Source organism: Triturus cristatus, chromosome 3_1 (genome assembly GCF_964204655.1).
Source record: "Triturus cristatus chromosome 3_1, aTriCri1.1, whole genome shotgun sequence".
Classification (NCBI taxonomy): domain Eukaryota; kingdom Metazoa; phylum Chordata; class Amphibia; order Caudata; family Salamandridae; genus Triturus; species Triturus cristatus.
The window spans coordinates 501700817-501720547 of NC_140583.1; the positions used below are offsets into that span (position 1 = coordinate 501700817).

The following is a 19731-nucleotide window of genomic DNA, read 5'->3' on the forward strand; positions in this document are numbered from 1 at the left end:
ATTACAAAATCCTGGCCAAGGTCCTAGCGGAGCGACTGGCCCCCACTGTGCCTGTACTAGTGCACAGGGACCAGAATGGGTTTGTGCCGAAGCGCAGCACTTCGCTTAATCTCCGCCTGTTCTTCCGTGTTGCCGCACACGGCGCACAGCATTGGCCGCGGGCGGGCTGTCTGGTGTTAGACCTTGAAAAAACCTTTGATTGCCTAGAGTGGGGGTATCTGTTGGCGGCATTATCGCACTATGGACTAGGCCTCGGGTTCCTACAAATGGCGGCGCTCCTCTACAAGAATCCCGTGGTCCGGGTGAGAACTGGCCCATACATTTCCGAGGCCATCTCGGTTGGCCGAGGTACCAGGCAGGGGTGCCCCCTCTCGCCCCTCCTTTTTGCTCTTGCCATAGAGCCCTTAGCGGCCACCCTGCGGAGGGTGTTGACGGACGGCATTCCAATGGGCGATACCACCCACCAGGTCTCCTTATACGCGGATGACCTTTTGATCTTAGTACGGGACGTGGCGAACATTTCAGGGGACCTTGAGCGGGTTCTCACGGAATTTGCAACGCTTTCCGGGTTAAGGGTGAACGCGGCCAAATCGTGCCTTTACCCGTTCTGTGCTATGCTCTGGATCCCCGGTTTCATCTAGGGGGTGTACCAGTCAGGTGGCAGCCGGACACCTTCCGTTACCTGGGCATCCAGGTGTATAGGCGGCCGGCTGACTTGGTGGAGGGTAACTTGGGCAGGGCGGTAACGGCGATCAGGGCCCAGATGCGTTTCTTGGGCACCCTCCCTCTCGCGGTCACAGGCCGCATTGCACTGGTCAAAATGGTGGCCCTGCCCAGACTCCTCTACTACTTTGCTAATCTGCCGACCTACATCCCGGCGTCCTTTTTCGCCACCTTGGAGCGCTCCCTCCGGGATTTTGTATGGGGCAACGCACGCCACAGAGTGGCGCTTTCTAAGTTATACCTCCCCACGGGTCAAGGGGGACTCGCGATGCCATGCTTTGCGCACTATTACCTAGCAGCGCAGCTGCAATGAGTGGCCAGGTGGTTGGCCGACAGGGATAGTGATGACACGGCGTCCACGGAGCCGCCACTCCCCCTGGCGGATATTATAGCGTCGTTCCACCCGACGGCCAGAATGGTCAAGCCGGGCCCCCTTCTTGTGGCAGTGGCCTACAAGTGCTATCGGCGTGCCCTCTACTTGACCCGGTCGCATACCCCATACGCTCCCGCCATGCCAATTGAGGGTTCGCCTAGCGGTCGAGGGATACTGCGCTCGACGGAGCTTGCGGAATGGCACGCGGCGGACATCTGCACGCTAGGGGACCTCTACCGCGATGGTGCACTTATCCCGTTCGCTCAACTAGCGGAGGAGACGGGGTTACCAGCCGGTCAGTTCCTCCGTCACCGCTCGCTAATCGCGACGCTGACGAACCGGTGGGGTGCTCTTCAGGAGGAGCCGGCACAACACCTCATGATGCAGTACCTCCATGTCATGGGACGGGGCAGTCACATGATTCGTTGGTTCGCGGCCTTCCTGCGCATGCAGGTGGCGACGGACCTGTCTCCTTTGCGGGGTAAATGGGAAGCGGATCTGGATCGCCCCATGACCGACAAGGAGTGGAGGGATACGCTACGGGGACCCACGCGGGTTCCCAGGAACTTGCGGTTTCGCCAAATTCAGTATTTTATACTGCACAGAGCATATCTCACTCCCGACTCCATCAACCGCTATTTCCACCGTGCGGACGCTGAATGCCCACGCTGCAAGGCTCTGGATGCTGGACTGGTGCACATGTTATGGAGCTGTCCAGCGCTAGACTCATATTGGCGGACGGTGCACGGTGCGTTAAGTACTTGTGCCGGCCCGCTGGCGCGGCGGGAATGGCCGCCTGTTTGTTACACTTGTTTCGTAGAACTCCCCCCACGAAGGTTGCCTGTCGCTTCCTCGACCTGGGTCTGATCGTGGCGAAGCGGTTAATCACTAAGCGCTGGAAGGCGGCTGAGCCCCCCCGTGCGCAGGCGTGGCGGAGTTCCCTGCTGGTGTGGGCGGGGGCGGAGGGTACAGCTCTCTTGCGGGAAGAAACGTTGGGCCTCAGACGCACACCCATAGCGAATCAGTGGGACGTACACTTACAGGCCCTGATGCAGCTGGATGGGGATGCCCTGGGACTCTGTGGGGCACGTACTGTGGAGACACTCCCTGAGGAGGAGGGGAACAGAGGCGAGACTGGGGGACCTACTTTGGGGACTGGTGGGGAGGTCCTCGCTGAGCCGGGCAGATGTGCGGACAATGACAATTGCCTTTAATGGAACTGTATGTAACGAGAGGTGGGGGTCGGGTGGGGGGGGGAGGACTGGGGGAGGTATCTTGGGGGTCACGTGGTCGAAGACCGAACCTGCTGCTGCTGTTATGCTGGGCTTCTGTTGTTTAGCCTGTTTCCTTTTGTTGTTCTTTGAATCTGTTTAAATGTGGGCGGTGGTCCTGACACTTATCAGCTTAACTTGCTCCACACATGGGGGGGGGGGGCGATTGATCCTGTGGTTCACCGCATTCACAATTGGCGGGGACCCCTCCGAGTAACTGACTCATTGCCTGTGAGATGTTCCATTTATGATTTATGCTATGTCTATATTAACGAAATGCCAATAAACAGATTTCATAATAATTACTTATGATTGGACTATTGGTGGCCATGGTTACTCCCGAGCCTCATGGGAGTTGTGGTCTTATGTTTTTTTTCTTGTGCCTTTTAACTTGCTGTTTAATAAAAGTGAGGAAAGTTATGCATAATCCTCGCCTCCGCTCCTGCTGTAGAATTCATAACAAATAAATCTCCCAAGATGGCCACCAGAGACAAAAGGGCCCAAATGTAGCCCAAATGTCACCCAGATGCAGCCCAAGTATAGCCCAATGACAGAATGTCCCAGAGTGTTCTTAAGAACAACTAGAGCGCTTACTGTCTTACTTATGGCAAAAGTATGGCACACCTGAAGCCATCTTGATTGGAATAAAGTGGTAACACTTAAAACATTTAATTTACAAAGGAACAAAATGAGGGGGTTCATTTTGCCATAGAAATTATGATTAGTTCTGCAGAAAGAAAAATTAGGGCACATTTTGACTTCTCAAATCCTCTTCTATTTCATAAAACAATTCTGATATGCAGATTGAAACATGCACTTTTAATACCAGCAGCAGATTTCCGTGGTGACTAGTAGCTTTACTACAGTGATCTAATGAGCAACTAGAGTGCTAACATTCAGAATTTATGGCAAATGTGTGACATATCTGAATACCTTCTTGATGGAATCAAAGTAAAAAACTGAAAGCATTTCCTACTGAGGAGACTGCAGTAAATGAGGAAATTAGGAAACATCATAACAAATAAATCTCCCAAGATGGCCACCAGAGACAAAAGAGCCCAAATGCAGCACAAATATCACCCAGATGTAGCCCACATGTAGCCCAATGACAGAAGGGTGCAAAACACATATTTTTTGTGTAGTTGCAGTTTTATATAGTGCAGACTTGTCAGGTATTGGAGTGCTTTATATGAGCATTGGTTACACCACACAAGATCAAATTCATTTTTGTTGTAGACATGGGGAGATTAAGTGATTTGACCAGAATCACAGAATGTTGAGCTGAAGCAGAAACTCCAAACTGGTTCCCCAGTTGCAAAGTCTGCAGCTCTGGAAGTAACACCACATCCTCTCCCCTAGGTGCAACATTTAATCAAGTGGTCAACTGGATAAAAAAACATAAAGATTCTTTGTCGCTATTTGAAAACTCAGAAAATATGTCCTCATTTTAGTTTTTTAGAGCACTAACCATAATTTTGATGCAAATAAGACCCTCTCATATATGTAATTTCTAAAGGAAATACTCTAGGTATTACAGTTTTGATTACATCAAGATGACGTCAGGCGTTCCACACTTTTGTAATAAGTATAGAATGTTAGCAATCTAGTTGTTCATTGGGATACTGTTGAGAGGCAGAGGCCAGGGGCACGGACTCTGAAAATTGAAGGCAGGTAGGAGAGTGCAGATGCAACAATTTGACCACACTGGGCAGGCAGGAAGGGCAGTGGCAGCACAACAGACTATGGAGGGCAGTGGAAATGGGGGCAGGGGCAACAAACCAACAATACAGGACTGGCAAGAGAGGCTGTGGCAATATAATAGTCCATTGTGGGCAGAAGGAAGAGGCAGTGGTAGTACAACCATGCATGCCAACAGACCCGTTTCAGCCAGGAAACGTCCAATGTTTTTAAGCTCAAATGGGCTTTATTTGATCTGTCTCCTGTCTACAATCTCCTCTTTTTGAATGTAACTCAAAGGGGAAAATCAATACCCCAGTTTTTTTCAAAATCTCCCTCTTACCAAGTTCAAAATGTTCGCAAGTATGGTACATTGGATCATGGTAGGCCGGAGGAATTGGGGTAGGGACATGGACTGGGATAACAGATGACAGGAGGGACATGGAGAGGTGCACCAAACTGACCCTACAGGGCAGGCATCAGGGTTTGCAGCAGCACAATACACCACACAACGCATGCGGGACGGGAGTGCAGCACAACAATCCATAGAAAGCAATAGGGAGGGGACCGAACCATGCACATGGACAACAGAGAACAGAGGCGAAAGAGGCAATGGTAGCTAGCTGACCATAATGGACAGACAGGCGAGAAAGCTGCAGCATAACAGACCATAAAGGGCAGGAGGGACGGATTAGGGGCATTACAATGGAACCGACAAGCCAGGAGGGAGGGAATAGGGGTCTGCACATGGAAACAGAGGGCTGGGGGAAAGGGGGCAGGGCAGGAGCAGCAAGATGACCATGGAGGTCAGGTAGGATGGGCACTAGAAACAAGACACACCTTGAAGAGCAACAATGAGACTATGATGGCATACACACAGACCATGGAGGGAAGGTGGGAGGGGGTCAGGGGCAGCTAGCTGACTACACAGGGAAGGTGGGAGGGGCCATGGCAGCACAGAAGACCATGCATGGCAAGCGGGAGGGTGAGTGGCAGCACAATGGCTATGATGGGCAAGAAGGAGGGTGTAGGGGCATGCACAAAGGACAATGGAGGATAGAAGGGAGGGTCAGGACCTGGGCACAGACAAGAGAGTTTAGGGGAAGGGGCCTCACAACAGACCGCGCGGGGCAGGCAGGAGGAGCAGTTGCAGCACAACAGACCAGGGAGGGCAGAAGGGTCTGGCAATAAAATGGACCATGGAGGACAGGAGGAAGGGGATAGGGGCATGGCATGTGGACAGGCAGGGTGGAGGTAGAAGGGACAGGTTACAGTCATCTGACAATGCTAGGCAGGTGGGAGGGGAGTGGCAGCTCAACAGAGCACTCAGAGTAGATAGGAGTGGCAGGTCCATGGAACATGGTGGGCAAAAGGATGGAGCAGGGGCATGCACAAAGACATCGGAGGGCAGGGGGAAGGAGAATAGGGGCAGCAAGCTAAGCACAGAGGCTAAGCAGGAGGTCAATGATGGGCCATAGAATTGGGCAATGGAGGGCAGGAGGAGTGGACTGGTACATCATGCTAAATGGAGGGCAGTGGCAGCACATCAGACCATGCATGGCAGGAGGGAGGAGGCTAGTCCATGGATTCAGACAACAGAGGATAGGGAGGAGGTGGATGGGGCAGCAAGCTAACTGTTCAGAGAAGGTGGGTATTAGGAACTTTATTGTTTTTAAAATGTGTGTCTGTGCGAACTACTTAAAATATGAACAAGTATGCAGCATAATCTCACTTTTATTCAGGAAGAAGAGGACGTTTGTGACTGTGACTCCGGGCTCACTTGGCAGAAACACCCCCTGACCCTCCACCCCCCATCGCAAAATGTAATGCCCGTGAAAAGGGTAGGTGGACGCAGTGTTATATAGAACATAGTCCTGAGAGCACGATTGAAAATGAAAACTAGATATAGTATATGGTATAAACTATGCACCAAAAAGTGTGATATAAGATGAACCGGGGCGTGAAATATAATATGCAATACATTGTGCGCAATGACAGATTCATTGGAGAGCGCGAGATAGCACAGGCACTAGCGCGTGCTATGCGATATGCGCCTTGGAGTGTAATATGCACAGGGCAGTGTTGTGTAACCTAACTAGTCTCTAAAGTTGTAATATAAAATATGTGCTGGGGAGTGTAACGTTGCATATGCACTGTGACAAAGATATGCATCCTAGATTGTAATATGTATGGCATAGCGCTGTGCGTTATAAAATAGGCATTGAGGAAGGCACGTTAGATGGGGCAATATGACCTGTGCGAAGGCAAGTGTGGCATGACATATTCACGGGGTGGTGTTACAGTGCACATGGGCTAGAGAGTGTCATAGCATACGCACTAGCTGGTGGAATACAACACAGAGGTGTGAGGCACTCGGCGGGCACTGGTGGGTGTAACACAGCATTGGGCTCAGCCACGAGCACGCTGTGACTCTCAAGTGAGGTTCGTCTCCTTTCCAGAGAGTAAAATAAAAAGTATTACACATCCGGCGGTGGATGTGTGTTTTATTAACCGTGAGGGGGGTTTCTTGCATAGTTTGGTCAAATTTTTGTTGAATCCCCTTTGAATGGCTTGGTGTGCGTGTGTATTAAATGTGCCCGTCAATAGCATGTTTGTATTAATAAACGACAAGGGTGTCTACTTGAAGAGTACACACCCGCAGGGGCGCCGGGATTAGGCACGGTAGGGCATCAGACATGTCAGAGCTTCACTAGTGGTGTAAATACATTCCATGTGGATTCATTCTATGCATAGTCGCCTTTTAATGAATATCACGCAAATCGTCATGGTGACAGGTACATATAGTTTGTCCAGCATGTCCTAGGTGTTTCTATAAATATATATATTTTTTTAAATAATAAAAAACAAAGGCCGGCCCCGGGGGATGGGGTCCCCGGGGCCATAAGTGGCCTGAGGAGGGGGGCAACGCAGCCCCCTCCTAAAGAATAACAAAAAAAAAAAAAGGCCATGACCCAGGGGTTGGGGTCCCCGGGGCCGATTAAGGCCTTGGGAGGGCCAAATTTATTTTTTTCAACAAAAACTATTAGGGTGCAGGCCCTGGGGGATGGGGTCCCCAGGGCCAGTAAATTAGAAAAAGAAGGGGGCCCACACAGCCCTCCTTCTTAAAAAGTAAAATAAATAAAAGACCGTCATCGCGCCGGAGGCCACGCCCCGTCCTTGCAGCACTCTGCAAACGAGCCCACTGGCCAGTTGTAAGTTAGGGAATTAATTCCCCTTCAATACTGAGGGTCCCTGAGGGCCAACTAGCCCAACAGGTATCTCCAGTATGCACCAGGGAGCTGCGTTGCAGACAGGTGTTCTGAGGCCACGCCCCTTTTTACACCTCTATGCAACGCAGCTCTGTGGCGCTTACTGGAGGTACCTAGTGGGCTAGTTTGACCCTAGGGACCCTTAGGATTCAAGTGGACTTAATCTCTCAACTTAGAACGGCCACAGGGCGCGTTTACACAGTGGGGAAGGGAGGGGACGGGGCCTGAGGTGACGTGTGCAAACACGCCCTGTGGCACGTTTTAAGTTGGGGAAATAATTCCCTTTCAATCCTGAGGGACCCTGGGGGCCAACTAGCCCACCAGGTGCTTCCAGTAAGCTCCACTGCTCTGCGTTGCAGAGAGGTGGTGCAGGCCGTGCCCCTTTTTACACCTCTCTGCAATGGCGCTTACTGGACGTACCTAGTGGGCTATTTTGCCCCTAGGGATCCTCAGGATTCAAGGGGACTTAATCTCCCAACTTAAAAAACGGCCACAGGGCGTGTTTACACAGTGGGGAAGTGAGTGGACGGGGCCTAAGGTGACGTGTGCAAACACGCCCTGTGGCACGTTTTAAGAGGTAGTTTTAATCCCCTGCCCTATTATATACTAGGGGCTTACAGAGGTCATGCTGATCACAGGGGGACCCCAACGCATAGTGTTCCCTAGTGTATGTAGGTGTTTTCACTGTATTCTGAGTGTCTTTTAACATAGCACTGGCTCTAGGACTGGTTAGTCAGACTCAGTTACCACCAGTATCCGTCTGAATAAGTTGAGGCTACAGGATGATTTTGCAACAAGGCTTCTTTCTGCTCTTCTGTTTGTTCTTTCTGCACGTTCTCCTTCTTCCTGCACTTTTCTTCGTCTTTGAGGACTTCTGTTGCTTCTTTCTGCATTTCTTTTTTTTCTTTCTGTGCGTTTTTTCTTCTTTCTTCACATGTCCTATCTCTGTAGGCATAGTTAGAAATTAGCATTTAAAAAACCTTTGAAATTCACTGAAAAAACCATAGGTTTCAGGCACGTTATAGTTCGGAATTAGCATTTAAAAAACCTTAGAAATTCACTGAAAAAACCATAGGTTTCAGGGGCGTTATAGTTAGCTGGACTTTTCACTCGTACAAAACCATTGAAATTCCCCCGTTATAGTTAGTTCAGCTAACTATAACTCGCGCGCCCGCAATGCACTGCTGATGACGTCACATATTACATCACTCATGACATGGTCAGTGGCATCACTCATGACATCACTGATGACATCTCAAATGACATCACTGATGACATCATCCTTGTGATAGAGTGGCAGACCTCCTTTCCCCCTAATATAACCTTTGATACACACATTCAAAAATAGAAACTAACATTTTCAAAACAATGGACATACCAATATCAGTTACAACAACCTATTCAGTAATTCTAAGATCCACATACACATACACTCATTCACCAACAGTCCTATACCGTCACTCATACATGTACTCACTCATCATATGTACTCATACACCTATACATCCTGTTACACAACGCCACTCATCCATAGAGTTACTCACACACATAGTCACTCATGCTAATAAAGAATCAAACATCCATTTACTTGCATATACAGTTATACATACACCACCACACTTACTTCTACAGAAACTTACACATACTTAGTCTTTTAAACAATCACTTATAGAAACACATACTTATTCATACATGAACTCTTTCAATCTCTCACTCTCACATATACTCACTTATATACACCAATAGTCACATATACTAGTTTAAAACATATGTAGTTACTCATAAAGACACTATTGAGACAGTCATTCACTCACTAACACACCCATGCACACACTCATCCACCCATACAGTCCTGCACACATGCTCTCTTCAACACATACAAACAGTGAGTCACTCATTCATGCACCTATGCACTACGTAATACCCCCCACCGAACCAGACACTCAGACACTCATACTGATACTCAAAAAACCAACTAATAACCTATATAGACACTCATGTAGCTACTCACCAACCCATGCAGCCACTTATACACAAAGTGAGAGACTGATACAGATATTTACATATTTAAACATTACTCACTAAGCCATGTATTCACTAAGATACACGTAATCAGTCAGTTATACAGTCAATTTTTCAAAAACAAATCATCCATTTAGACACTTACATACCCATTTATTCTTCCATCGACTTTGAGATATACATATATAAAACATATGTAATTTTCAGAAAAACACACATTCACTGGATGATGTCATCAGTAATGTCATCAGTGATGTCATTTGAGATGTCATGAGTGATGTCAGTGACCATGTCATGAGTGATGTAATATGTGACGTCATCAGCTGTGCATTGCGGGCACGTGAGTTATAGTTAGCTGAAATAACTATAACGGGGGAATTTCAATGGTTTTGTACGAGTGAAAAGTCCAGCTAACTATAACGCACCTGAAACCTATGGTTTTTTCAGTCAATTTCTAAGGTTTTTTAAATGCTAATTCCTAACTATAACGTGCCTGAAACCTATGTTTTTTTCAGTGAATATATATATATACATACATATACATACAGCTCCTACTTCCGCTAGGTAATCGTACCCTTCACAGATGACAGCACTCACGGGGTGAGTTCCAAGTTTTATTCACAAAGAGAACTCGGGCGCAGAGATGCGTTTCGGCAACCACCTTTACCGATGTTTGCACGTAAATGCCGGGGCCGCCATTTTTTATGTATACAACCATTGTCATTACGTATTTCCAGTTAATCGAAACGGTAAACTGACCATCAATACATAACATTGTCCAACAAGCACCGAAAGTTCCGCCATCTTGCAATATCAACAACTGAGTATGGATACAATGAATTTATATCATATACCTCCACCCCAGTGACAAAATCGCCATCACTGTGCTTGTGTGTGCTGGTACGTCCAGCATTTCTAATCAAGCCCTAGATGGGCCTCACACATTCCTAAAATTCATGATGAATGCATAGGACAAATATTAAGTATCTCATTTCGCCCTGGATGGGCTATGGACTGACACTTGATTGACATTGGATAATACATTTTACAATTCTTAAATATCACGACTAAAAAGGCTGTCATAAGCATATGCACTATTCTGTTTTCTTACAAATAATGCCTTAACGTTTCAGATTTAGCATTTCATAGAACTGAGGTCAATAGTCAATTACAAAAAGAATACCACATGAAAAACACAAGAAGAGAAGAAAAGATTAGTCACCTAAGTGTATTACTAATTCTTCACTGCTGTTCAGGCCATGGGGACTTTCACTGTGCAGATCAATGATGTACCGAGATTCTAAACGTCTCAATCTCTGAATTCTATCCCCTCCCCTCGGATTTACTGGTGCATGGTCTAGGCAGTAGTATATTAGGAGAGCTCTGTTGCGGTTATGGTGTTGATTAAATTGCCTCGCAACAGGATAGGCCTCCTCAGCATTGACAATTGCCCTCATATGTTCGAGCACGCAAATTTTTGCAGGGTGAATGGTACTTCCAATATATCGGAGTCCACACGGGCATACCAGATAATACACAATATAGGGGGTCATGCAGGTTAAGAATTTCATGATACTCTTGGGTTTGGTTAGCCCCAGAATACTGTAAGACAACATACGTTTGCTTTTTTTGAGCGCCTTACATTTTCCACACGGAAAATATCCATTAAGAGTTCTCAGAGATGATCTAAGGCTTTCAATACTCTGATAGCTGTGGACCAAAGTGTCCCTCAGGTGGATGGCACTCCCAGGTAGGTTAAAAGTTTTTTAGGTGAAAGCAGCTGTCACAAACAAACTGTCCCACTGCTTTCCGCTCGTCTGACGCGTTTCGGACTATGCCCTTCCTCATGGACAGCACTAATGGAATCACAGCACACACACAGCACGGCCATATTAATATATATATATATATATATATATATATATACATATAATAATATATATAAAATATATATATCGTGTGGCCTGGAAGTCGCCTTGTCAATGGCTGTCACCGGTGATCATTGGCTCCTTTTTAAAAACTTTGCTTTAAGGTATTCTGCGACAGGCATCCCCCTTGGGAGTTATAAATTTGGACTACCTGTCCCATGATGCGGTTTGGCTCAAACGAGCTAGACTTCCTGGTTATAAATGAAATATAAGATGGACTTTACGTAGCCCAATTGTTTGCTGCACTATTATCTTGGTGGTCCGTGATGAAGGGATGGTCCCCGAAACGCGTCAGATCAGCGTTATGGAGGGGGCGTTTATGCTGATCACTGCAAGCCTGCCAAGGCCCTTGATCCTATCTGCCCGTGAGTCTCAGCCACGTGGGTAACACCTTTCTTTCATAAATGTATGGCTTCACCCGGCCACGGCACCGCTGCGGGAACTTTGCAGATCCGCCCCTGTTTCAACTTGGCAGGATCGCGGTACGGGTAGCCTGGAGGTCGCCTTGTCAATGGCTGTCATCGATGATCATTGGCTCCTTTTCATTTTAAAAACTTTGCTTTAAGGTATTCTGCGGTAGGTATCCCACTTGGAAGTTCTACATTTTGGACTACCTGTCCCATGATGCTGTTTGGCTCACATGAGCTAGACTTCCTGGTTATAAATGAAATAAAAGACGGACTTTAAGTAGCCCAATTGATTGCCTCATTATTTTCTTGGTGGTCCGGAGTATTGGCTCTGTTCTTATCTTCATTCTGTATTAGTTGCGAAGATTGTTGCAGCTGTGTTGGGGGGGGGTGTGTGTGTGTATATATATATATATATATATATTTATATATTTATTCTCCAAGGCAAACTCATGACCATCCTGTTAGAGTTTCAAGTCCTGTGGTAGACATTTCCAGAAACGTACTGGTCTGTATTGCCGTATTTATAATCACATTTTAAACCCCATTGTGTTGTGTCAAATCGCACGCTACATCATAGGACAGTCTTCCTTTTCATAGGCCCATAAAATAAACTGCATCTACTAAAGAAGAGAGATGAGAAGAGGAAAGTTCCCCTGGCTACAGGACAAATATGTAAACTCATTTACTTCCACAGCTGAATCAGTTTCCTATGGAATTCAGGTAGATGCTCCTTTGATTAAAGAAAGGGTCTGGCCCAACTGAGTTGGGTGTTACATGTACTAAGGCACCCTGGTGTTTTCGACATATTGTGTGCTAAAAGCACTGTACCTTAAATAGCCTCCTAACCTGGAATTACACACATAATTATTTTTAACTAAAGAGGAGCTGATATTATTTGTTTCCACCTTGTCAAGGTCCTTATAAGCCTTTGGTCTTAGCTTGCTTTGAGAGGTTCTTCTGCGTGCCTTTTAAGTGAGATTTTCAGTCACAAAGTGGGTTGTGTTTTGCAGAGTATCAAAAGAGTGGGCGAAGAACAGGAGCAGAAAGTCAAAATGGAGTTTCTAATATATGGAACCCGGACATCTAAGGACAAGAGTGGAGCTTACTTGTTCTTACCTGATGGTGATGCCAAGGTAAGCAGGTTATTTTTTTCTAATTCACGGGTTGGTTTCTCAGAGAGTACTTGGGCTCTCACATATAGTATCACTTCGTATTGATCTCCCTACTTTTCAAGATACTCTTTTCAATTAGTTCACCTCTTAATTTGTAATATATAATAGATCAATAATTTTTAACTTATCAAAACATTTTCTTTTGGGCCCTATATCTAGTACAACTTGCAAACCAGTACCCTTTAAATAACTAAAATCATTAATGTATTGGTGGTTTCATCATTTTGTCATTTAATTGGTGGGCTAGCATATTATTATATGCTTTTGTGTGTATGTGAAAGTGTGCGCGATTGTCTCATGCCTGTAAAAATAAATGTTGAGCAATAAAATAGTTCTTCAGCATTGGATCTTTCCTAGTTTCACATTTTTTAATCATTCCCCATCATTAGGGTTGGAATACCCGGTAGTTTACAAATAGCTATAATTAGTTTTAAAATAGCCATAGTCTCAATAACACTGTTTGTTAAGTAGCACTGCCATCTCATTTAAAAACAACCCAAACTTCAGCCAGTGAGGTGGAAGTGCTGAACTTTAACTTCTACCAGAGGCCACCATAGCTCTTATTTCTTTAGCATTTCGTGTGAGGGAGCCCTTGGAAAGGGCTCTGGTCTTTACTATCTCAAACTTAACTTTTAGTGACTTTTGACTTCTTGTCGTACAGCTTATACTTTTTCTGTAAAACATAAATGTCAAAACTGTGCAAGACTGATTCTCTGCACACCATCAGGATATGTTGGTCTTAGTCATGCTAGCCCACAGTGCACAATCTGTACCCCTAGCCTGACAAGGTAACAATGGAGTGTGCAACCTCAGAACATGGCAATCCTGACTCCCCAAGGATATCGTTGAAACAGATCTAGAACTTTTTCATGTGGTAACTCATGCATAACCAAAGAGATACACAAAAAATACACAACATGGTGTTTCAATATTTACTTTAGAATTATGAATCTTGGGTTAAAAAAGTGTGCAGCAGTGATCAATAGAAGGAAACAGGGTAGTGTGATCAGCAATACGAGAATGGTGAAGAAGATAAACAATTCAACCATTTTGCTGTTACAGAGAATATATGCTTGCATATAAGTACTGTTCTAATTTGTACTCCTACCAAGTGCAACCTATCCTAGGGTCACAAGGATGGGTGAATCTGACAGAATCCCTGTAGGGCTATCTAATTCCCCAGTTACCTGTCGGTAAGTGTCATCAGGGAGCCTGTCTTGGTGGAGAGCTGGGCATCATCCTTCGCAGAAGGTAAACTGGAATCAGCTGGGCTGGAATTCTGGCATGGGGTGACCTCACAGTGCCAGTGAAATGCTCCTCTAACTAAACAAAGGGGTGATGTTATTTATATAATAAACATCACCCGTGTTACCATGCCAAAGTCCCAGTAAGACTGCCATTATTGATTCTACCCTGACAAAGCTGCTGCAGACCAAACAATAATAAACAACATCATTTTATCTTTGGTACAGAATGTTCAAGGCTCTGATAATGTGCCTGCGAAGATGGGTAAATGTAAGCAAAGTCATTTCATGGAACATTTTCCGTACAAGCATGCAAGCAAAAGTGTGTCCACGTTCAAGAAAAGATGTCAAGTTTAAACGTGGCCATGTAAAATGGTTGTGTTCCTGCCAAGGTCTAAATGTGACCACATGACATTCTACTTAGTCTTTCTTGGACTTCAGCCACCACTACTTCAGCAGAGAAAACAAAGTCTTTCTTTAAATTTAGCTCAGACTGAGGACAAAAAGAAAATTTGAGATGATCTGCTTAATGCATTAATTGTCTTTATCTGTCCAACAGACCATCTTATTGTGACATCTGCAAGATGTTCCCTTTTGAAGCTCTACGTAACAGGGAGAAGATGCTAGCCTTATCTTGATTAGAAGACTTTTCCCCCTTTCGGAGGTGAGGCCTCCTCATCTGAAAATGATTCCATACAATGTGGTCCTTGCAGCATCTCACCTCCCAGGGTGGTGCAAAAATGGAAGCATGTGGCAGTCCCTCAACTGGAGTTCACTACTGAAGCGCCTGTACCTGCCTCTTTGAAAGGCAAAACCAAGCCTTCATCTGTTACATCACGGGAAAAAGGGCAAGTATAACAAGGTGTTAAAATCCGCTTCTGCAAACATCCTGCCAGTACTCCCGCCTAAATTGTTGTGAAAGAGGACCATGCCATGGACGATAAACAAGCAGTGGTTCTCAACAGCCTCTTCTTCAAAAGAGAAAATATTAAGCATTCCGCAAAAGGCCATTCTGTTGGTGGCTAAGAAGAGCCGGTTAATGACGACACATTGAAAATTCCATCAACAACTACGTGTACCGCAAATCCTCAACGTTTAATCCATTGGCATTGGATCGATTGACGACCACATTGTTTACCATAGCTCTGGTATATTGATAATCCCATCAAAGACAGCAAATCTGGCCTTTTTACCATCTATGGAAGCTCCATCAGTGTATTCCTATTCACCACTGAAGGCCACCGCTCAGTTGCCGGTGCAGATTCAGAGTTGGAGGTGGATGTTGGCAACCAGGAGCATACATTGGCGACATTATAAAGAAATATTCTAGCATGGTATGCTGGATTATGTGTGTATTTAAACTTCTCTTCTGCATTAAGATGTGGCATACGATTGATGTTTTTATACATCTACTTTTGGTTGACATATTACAGTAATTTGTGAAGGGAGTGGTTCAGTTGAATTCCCCTTCTATTTGGGATACTTATTGTGATAATGTGGAGGCGTCCTTACCTGGTTGGGTGTGACGTTATGGAGAACCATTAGGCTCTAACAAGGTCAGGACCTGCTTTTAAACTCTTTCTAATTCTTTTGTATACATTGGTGACTCTAGTTGCACCTAGGCTTTCCTTAGAATGGTCCTTATTTTCTGCTGCCTCTGAGCGTTTGCAAGAAGGCAGTTGTTGACAACTCTTTTCTGTTATCCTTTTCTAGGTGAAATCTTATTAGTATTGAATACGCTCCCTGTTTTAGTATGTATATGGCATAGACATAAAAGACGGTCACAATTTGGACCTTTTATTTGGATGGTCCGTGACGGAGGTTATATTAAGCCAGCATGGCCATTACGTTTATAAGAACATTTATGACATCGGTTTTTCTATATCGGGGAATTATATTTATATTTACTACCCTGCTGACATAATCCGGTTTCCTTATGGGTTTGCCGATACATCCATGGTTACCCAGCCACTTTAAGATAGCTGCTGCGTTACTCTACGGCACACTTGACCTTTGTGGGATGTGCCATCGTTGACACACTAGTTTTAATTGTCTCAGCATGGAGGCACCTTGGCCACATCATAGGAGGTGTTGTGATGGTCCTGTATGGAGTCTTAGTAAGTGCTTTGCTCTGCGAGGCGATTTTCGAGTGTATTCCATACTGAGAACCACATGTTCATAACTTTATACATTGTGTTTAAGAGGGAGACCAAAACTTTCTTAATGGGAAAATACCTCATCTAGCGAACTCCTTACAATCAGACTTGCCGCTTGTGCCTTATAACTGCCTGCTCAAACTTTTTATCCCATTTGTAGCGTCAACTGCAGCTAGGATGCACCTCGTGGATTGGAAACCTTTGTATTGTATTGTTACTCTGCATGCTTTAATTTTTCTCCCTCAGGTAGCTTGAACTTGAAATTGAATCTCCCCCTGTATCCCTTTCTCTCCCAGTGTGATCCCTCCCGCCCCTACGTCTTATTCCCCCTCAATCCTGTAAAGCACTCTGATACCCTCACGGGTCTGGTTCGTGCTATATAAAACTGTAAAATAAATAAATAAATGAATGACCCGTCCTTTAGTTACTTTTGGGTAAGAGAACTGAGTGTCTATATATGACTGGTTGATACTGTGTGCTTTGTGATTTCAACGGGAGTCTCTAAGGAGTTTCATGTGCATCATTTTTAGTGTGATTTACTTGCTGCATTAGGCATTTTGCTGAGCCCTTATGCAGGAATTATATACTTTGGAGTCAAGGTAATTCCTGAAAGATTGTATTATTTTGTACACTGGATTATTGTTCAGACACTGTGTGATTTGGGTACCCCACATTATTGGTATCTTTTTTAAAACATTATTATGGTGTTCTTCACTCTTTATTGGTTAGTTTGTGCACTTGGTTTTGGTGTTTTGTGTGGTTTCTCTAAGGGACATTGTGGTGTTTAGATTGTGGGTAGGCGATGCACAGAATTGTTTGGCGTATTGTTTCCATTATGTGTTTCCATTTTGTTTCTCTTTTGTGCATTTATGTGGTGTATGTCAGTACCGGCAGGATTGATTCTTTTCCAACATTGAGTCCTGATGATAGGTTTGTGGACCTTTTGGGCCACCTGAGACTAAAGTGTCGACAGTCTATCCTCCGTTACAACATTGATTACACCTCGTGGTGCTCCAGTCCCTTTCGACCAGTTGAAACATAAGGATTTAACTACTGGGACTATGGATTTATGAACCTACATTGTTAAGAGGATTTTGCGCTTCCCTTGATACCCACAATAAATCCGTACTATTAATTTTTAGGGGTCGTGTGGTGGCGACAGTGTTACTATTTTGAAGTACTGCTGTGTAGATATTGTTGTATATAATGTTTTTGTACTACAGGTTTTCACTATGTATATGATAATATATTTATTCAGTTATATAATAATTTACTTTGCTAACAACAAATATATGAGTGATTGTTTGAGGGTATGCAGCAGGATCATTTTTATGACCAATTAACTATTGAATGATGTATAAACAATTCCTCCAAGAAAATGTTTGCATGTATGCAACCAGGAGCAGGCATCAGACTTGGCTTATAGATCAACACAACAAATTTGCTCTACATACCTTATGAGGAAGGTGACTAGTGATTCCGTGGAAGAGAGGGATACAGATATTCAACTGCAAGGATACAACTAGTACAGCCAGGTCCGCTCTCACTGACTAGTAGAGTAAGCATATTGCCAACTTCTGTCAAAGGTTCTGCTCTGTGGAGGCAACTTCCATAAATGCAGTATATTTCTTCAGTGCAGGATTTCAGGGGCTGGTAGACGCTGCAGTCCTCAGGGGGCAAGGCAGGCTCAGTTCCACTTTGTTCCGCCAAAAGGTACAGGTGAAGATACTAGACATGCCCTTTGATATGTCCTTTTCAGCAGTCATAATTATGTCATTTGAGATGTCTTCAGTGATTTCTTTTAACATGTCATGAGTGATATAATGTAAGTGAGATCATACATTTTGCATGGCTGGGGCGAACTTATAACTGGTAAATTTCACTGTTTCTTTGTTTGAAAGCAATAGTTTTATGTTATTACAAGTCCTATGTATAACATCGCTTTAACTTTTATTGTTTTCATTGAATTTCTGAGGTTTTTATTATGTAAAGTAAGATATTATTACTAGAACATCACTTTTCAATAAATTTTCATTTTAAAAATGTGCCCAATTCAATAGAATAGCCACCAAATACAGAAAAATAATCATAGAAACGTCTTTCAAAAACCTTTTTTAAAAGGAAGGAGAAAGAATGACAATGCTATCAGATAGGCTGCAAAACTAACTCTGGTTCTTTGAGGGCTTCACTGGAGGCCCTGTATTCCATAGTGCCCCACAGTGACAGGTCAGTCATTTTTCCAGCTTCTAGAAACAGGATACTGAGGCACTGAGTTTTGGCTTTATTTTTATTGGAAATCTTTCAAAACCACCACTATATTGACTACACTTGATGTCTTTTAAGACCTAGAGTACATTTATAGAATATTCTGACTAGAAGTACCTTTTTCTGTCAGGATGCATTCACTTTGTGCAGTGCCCAGCCTGTGGGAAGAGTATGGCCCAATGAGACCCTCACACAGTAGATACTGTTTACCTTCCTAAAACCATCATCCAGAAACCTGAAGCCAATTGCGATAAGTTCTATTTGAGAACTCGTAAAAACAGAGAAATAAATCAGCCGACAAGAAAGATGTCAGGAAGCAGCTGCTGGAACATCAAGGGGCCTAGGGGATGGTTATTCTTCTACTGGAGCACCCTCGTCCCGCTCCAGGTAACTCTCTAGGGGTAGATCTAGGGAAAAGCATCACCAGAGGATGAGGTGCCGCTCCTGATCAACATTGAGAAGCATGGCATCTGAGACGGGCAACATACCCATTTTTCGCTGTCCATAGGTACGCCGTCAAAGATCACATCGAGACTTCACACGACGTCTAAGGAGTTTCATCAGTTGACGTCAAGACCTCCATTGCAATGAAACCACCTCCAGCATCAACAACTACCAGTCATATGCCTTTGAGCCTTGTTTGACATTGAAACCAACATCACCATTGACCCGTATTAGTGCATATTGACTTCACGAGTAAAGAAAAAGTAATGTACCGTTGACTCTGAGACCTTTCAAACCTATTCCCCTTCACTAGTGATCAATCCTTTCACCGTTCCTCTCTTGATTGCCAATGGGTTTGATATCTGTTTTTTCCTGTGCACCCCGGCTATTCAAATAAAGTGACTTTGGTGGCTCCCCACTTCTTTCAAGATGATTCCACCAACTTCTCCTTCTGCTCCTGTATGATCTGCAAGGGAAAAGAGTCATCACACACCGAGTTATCTTCCTAGAACTCCGAGACGCTATTCTATGATGGCAGCAGTGATAAAGATCATTTTCCAAATTATCCAGAGGAAGGTCTAGGAGGTCTTCTAGAGGGAGATCAATCTCCTACTCATGATCCAGCAAAAGATTTCATTCTCAAAAAGGAGACGACCTCCATCTTGAACCTTTTCCTCGGGTCATTCGCCCACCTGAGATTACTCTCTAGCTCTCTCTGATTCACCTTCAGCAAGAGTCTTACCAGTAGATGACCTGACTACAATCAAGGAGGTACTG

General features: G+C 44.6%; 1 protein-coding gene across 6 annotated transcripts in view; it reads left to right on the plus strand.

Moving 5' to 3' along the window:
- Window positions 1-19731, plus strand: part of MAN2A2 (mannosidase alpha class 2A member 2) — a 658091-nt gene that overhangs the window by 485972 nt on the left and 152388 nt on the right. For all 6 annotated transcript variants that reach the window (XM_085644368.1, XM_085644371.1, XM_085644369.1 and 3 more), the window contains one exon: window positions 12684-12806. In XM_085644368.1, coding sequence (XP_085500494.1) covers window positions 12684-12806 — 123 coding nt within the window. The remainder of the gene's footprint in view (window positions 1-12683; window positions 12807-19731) is intronic.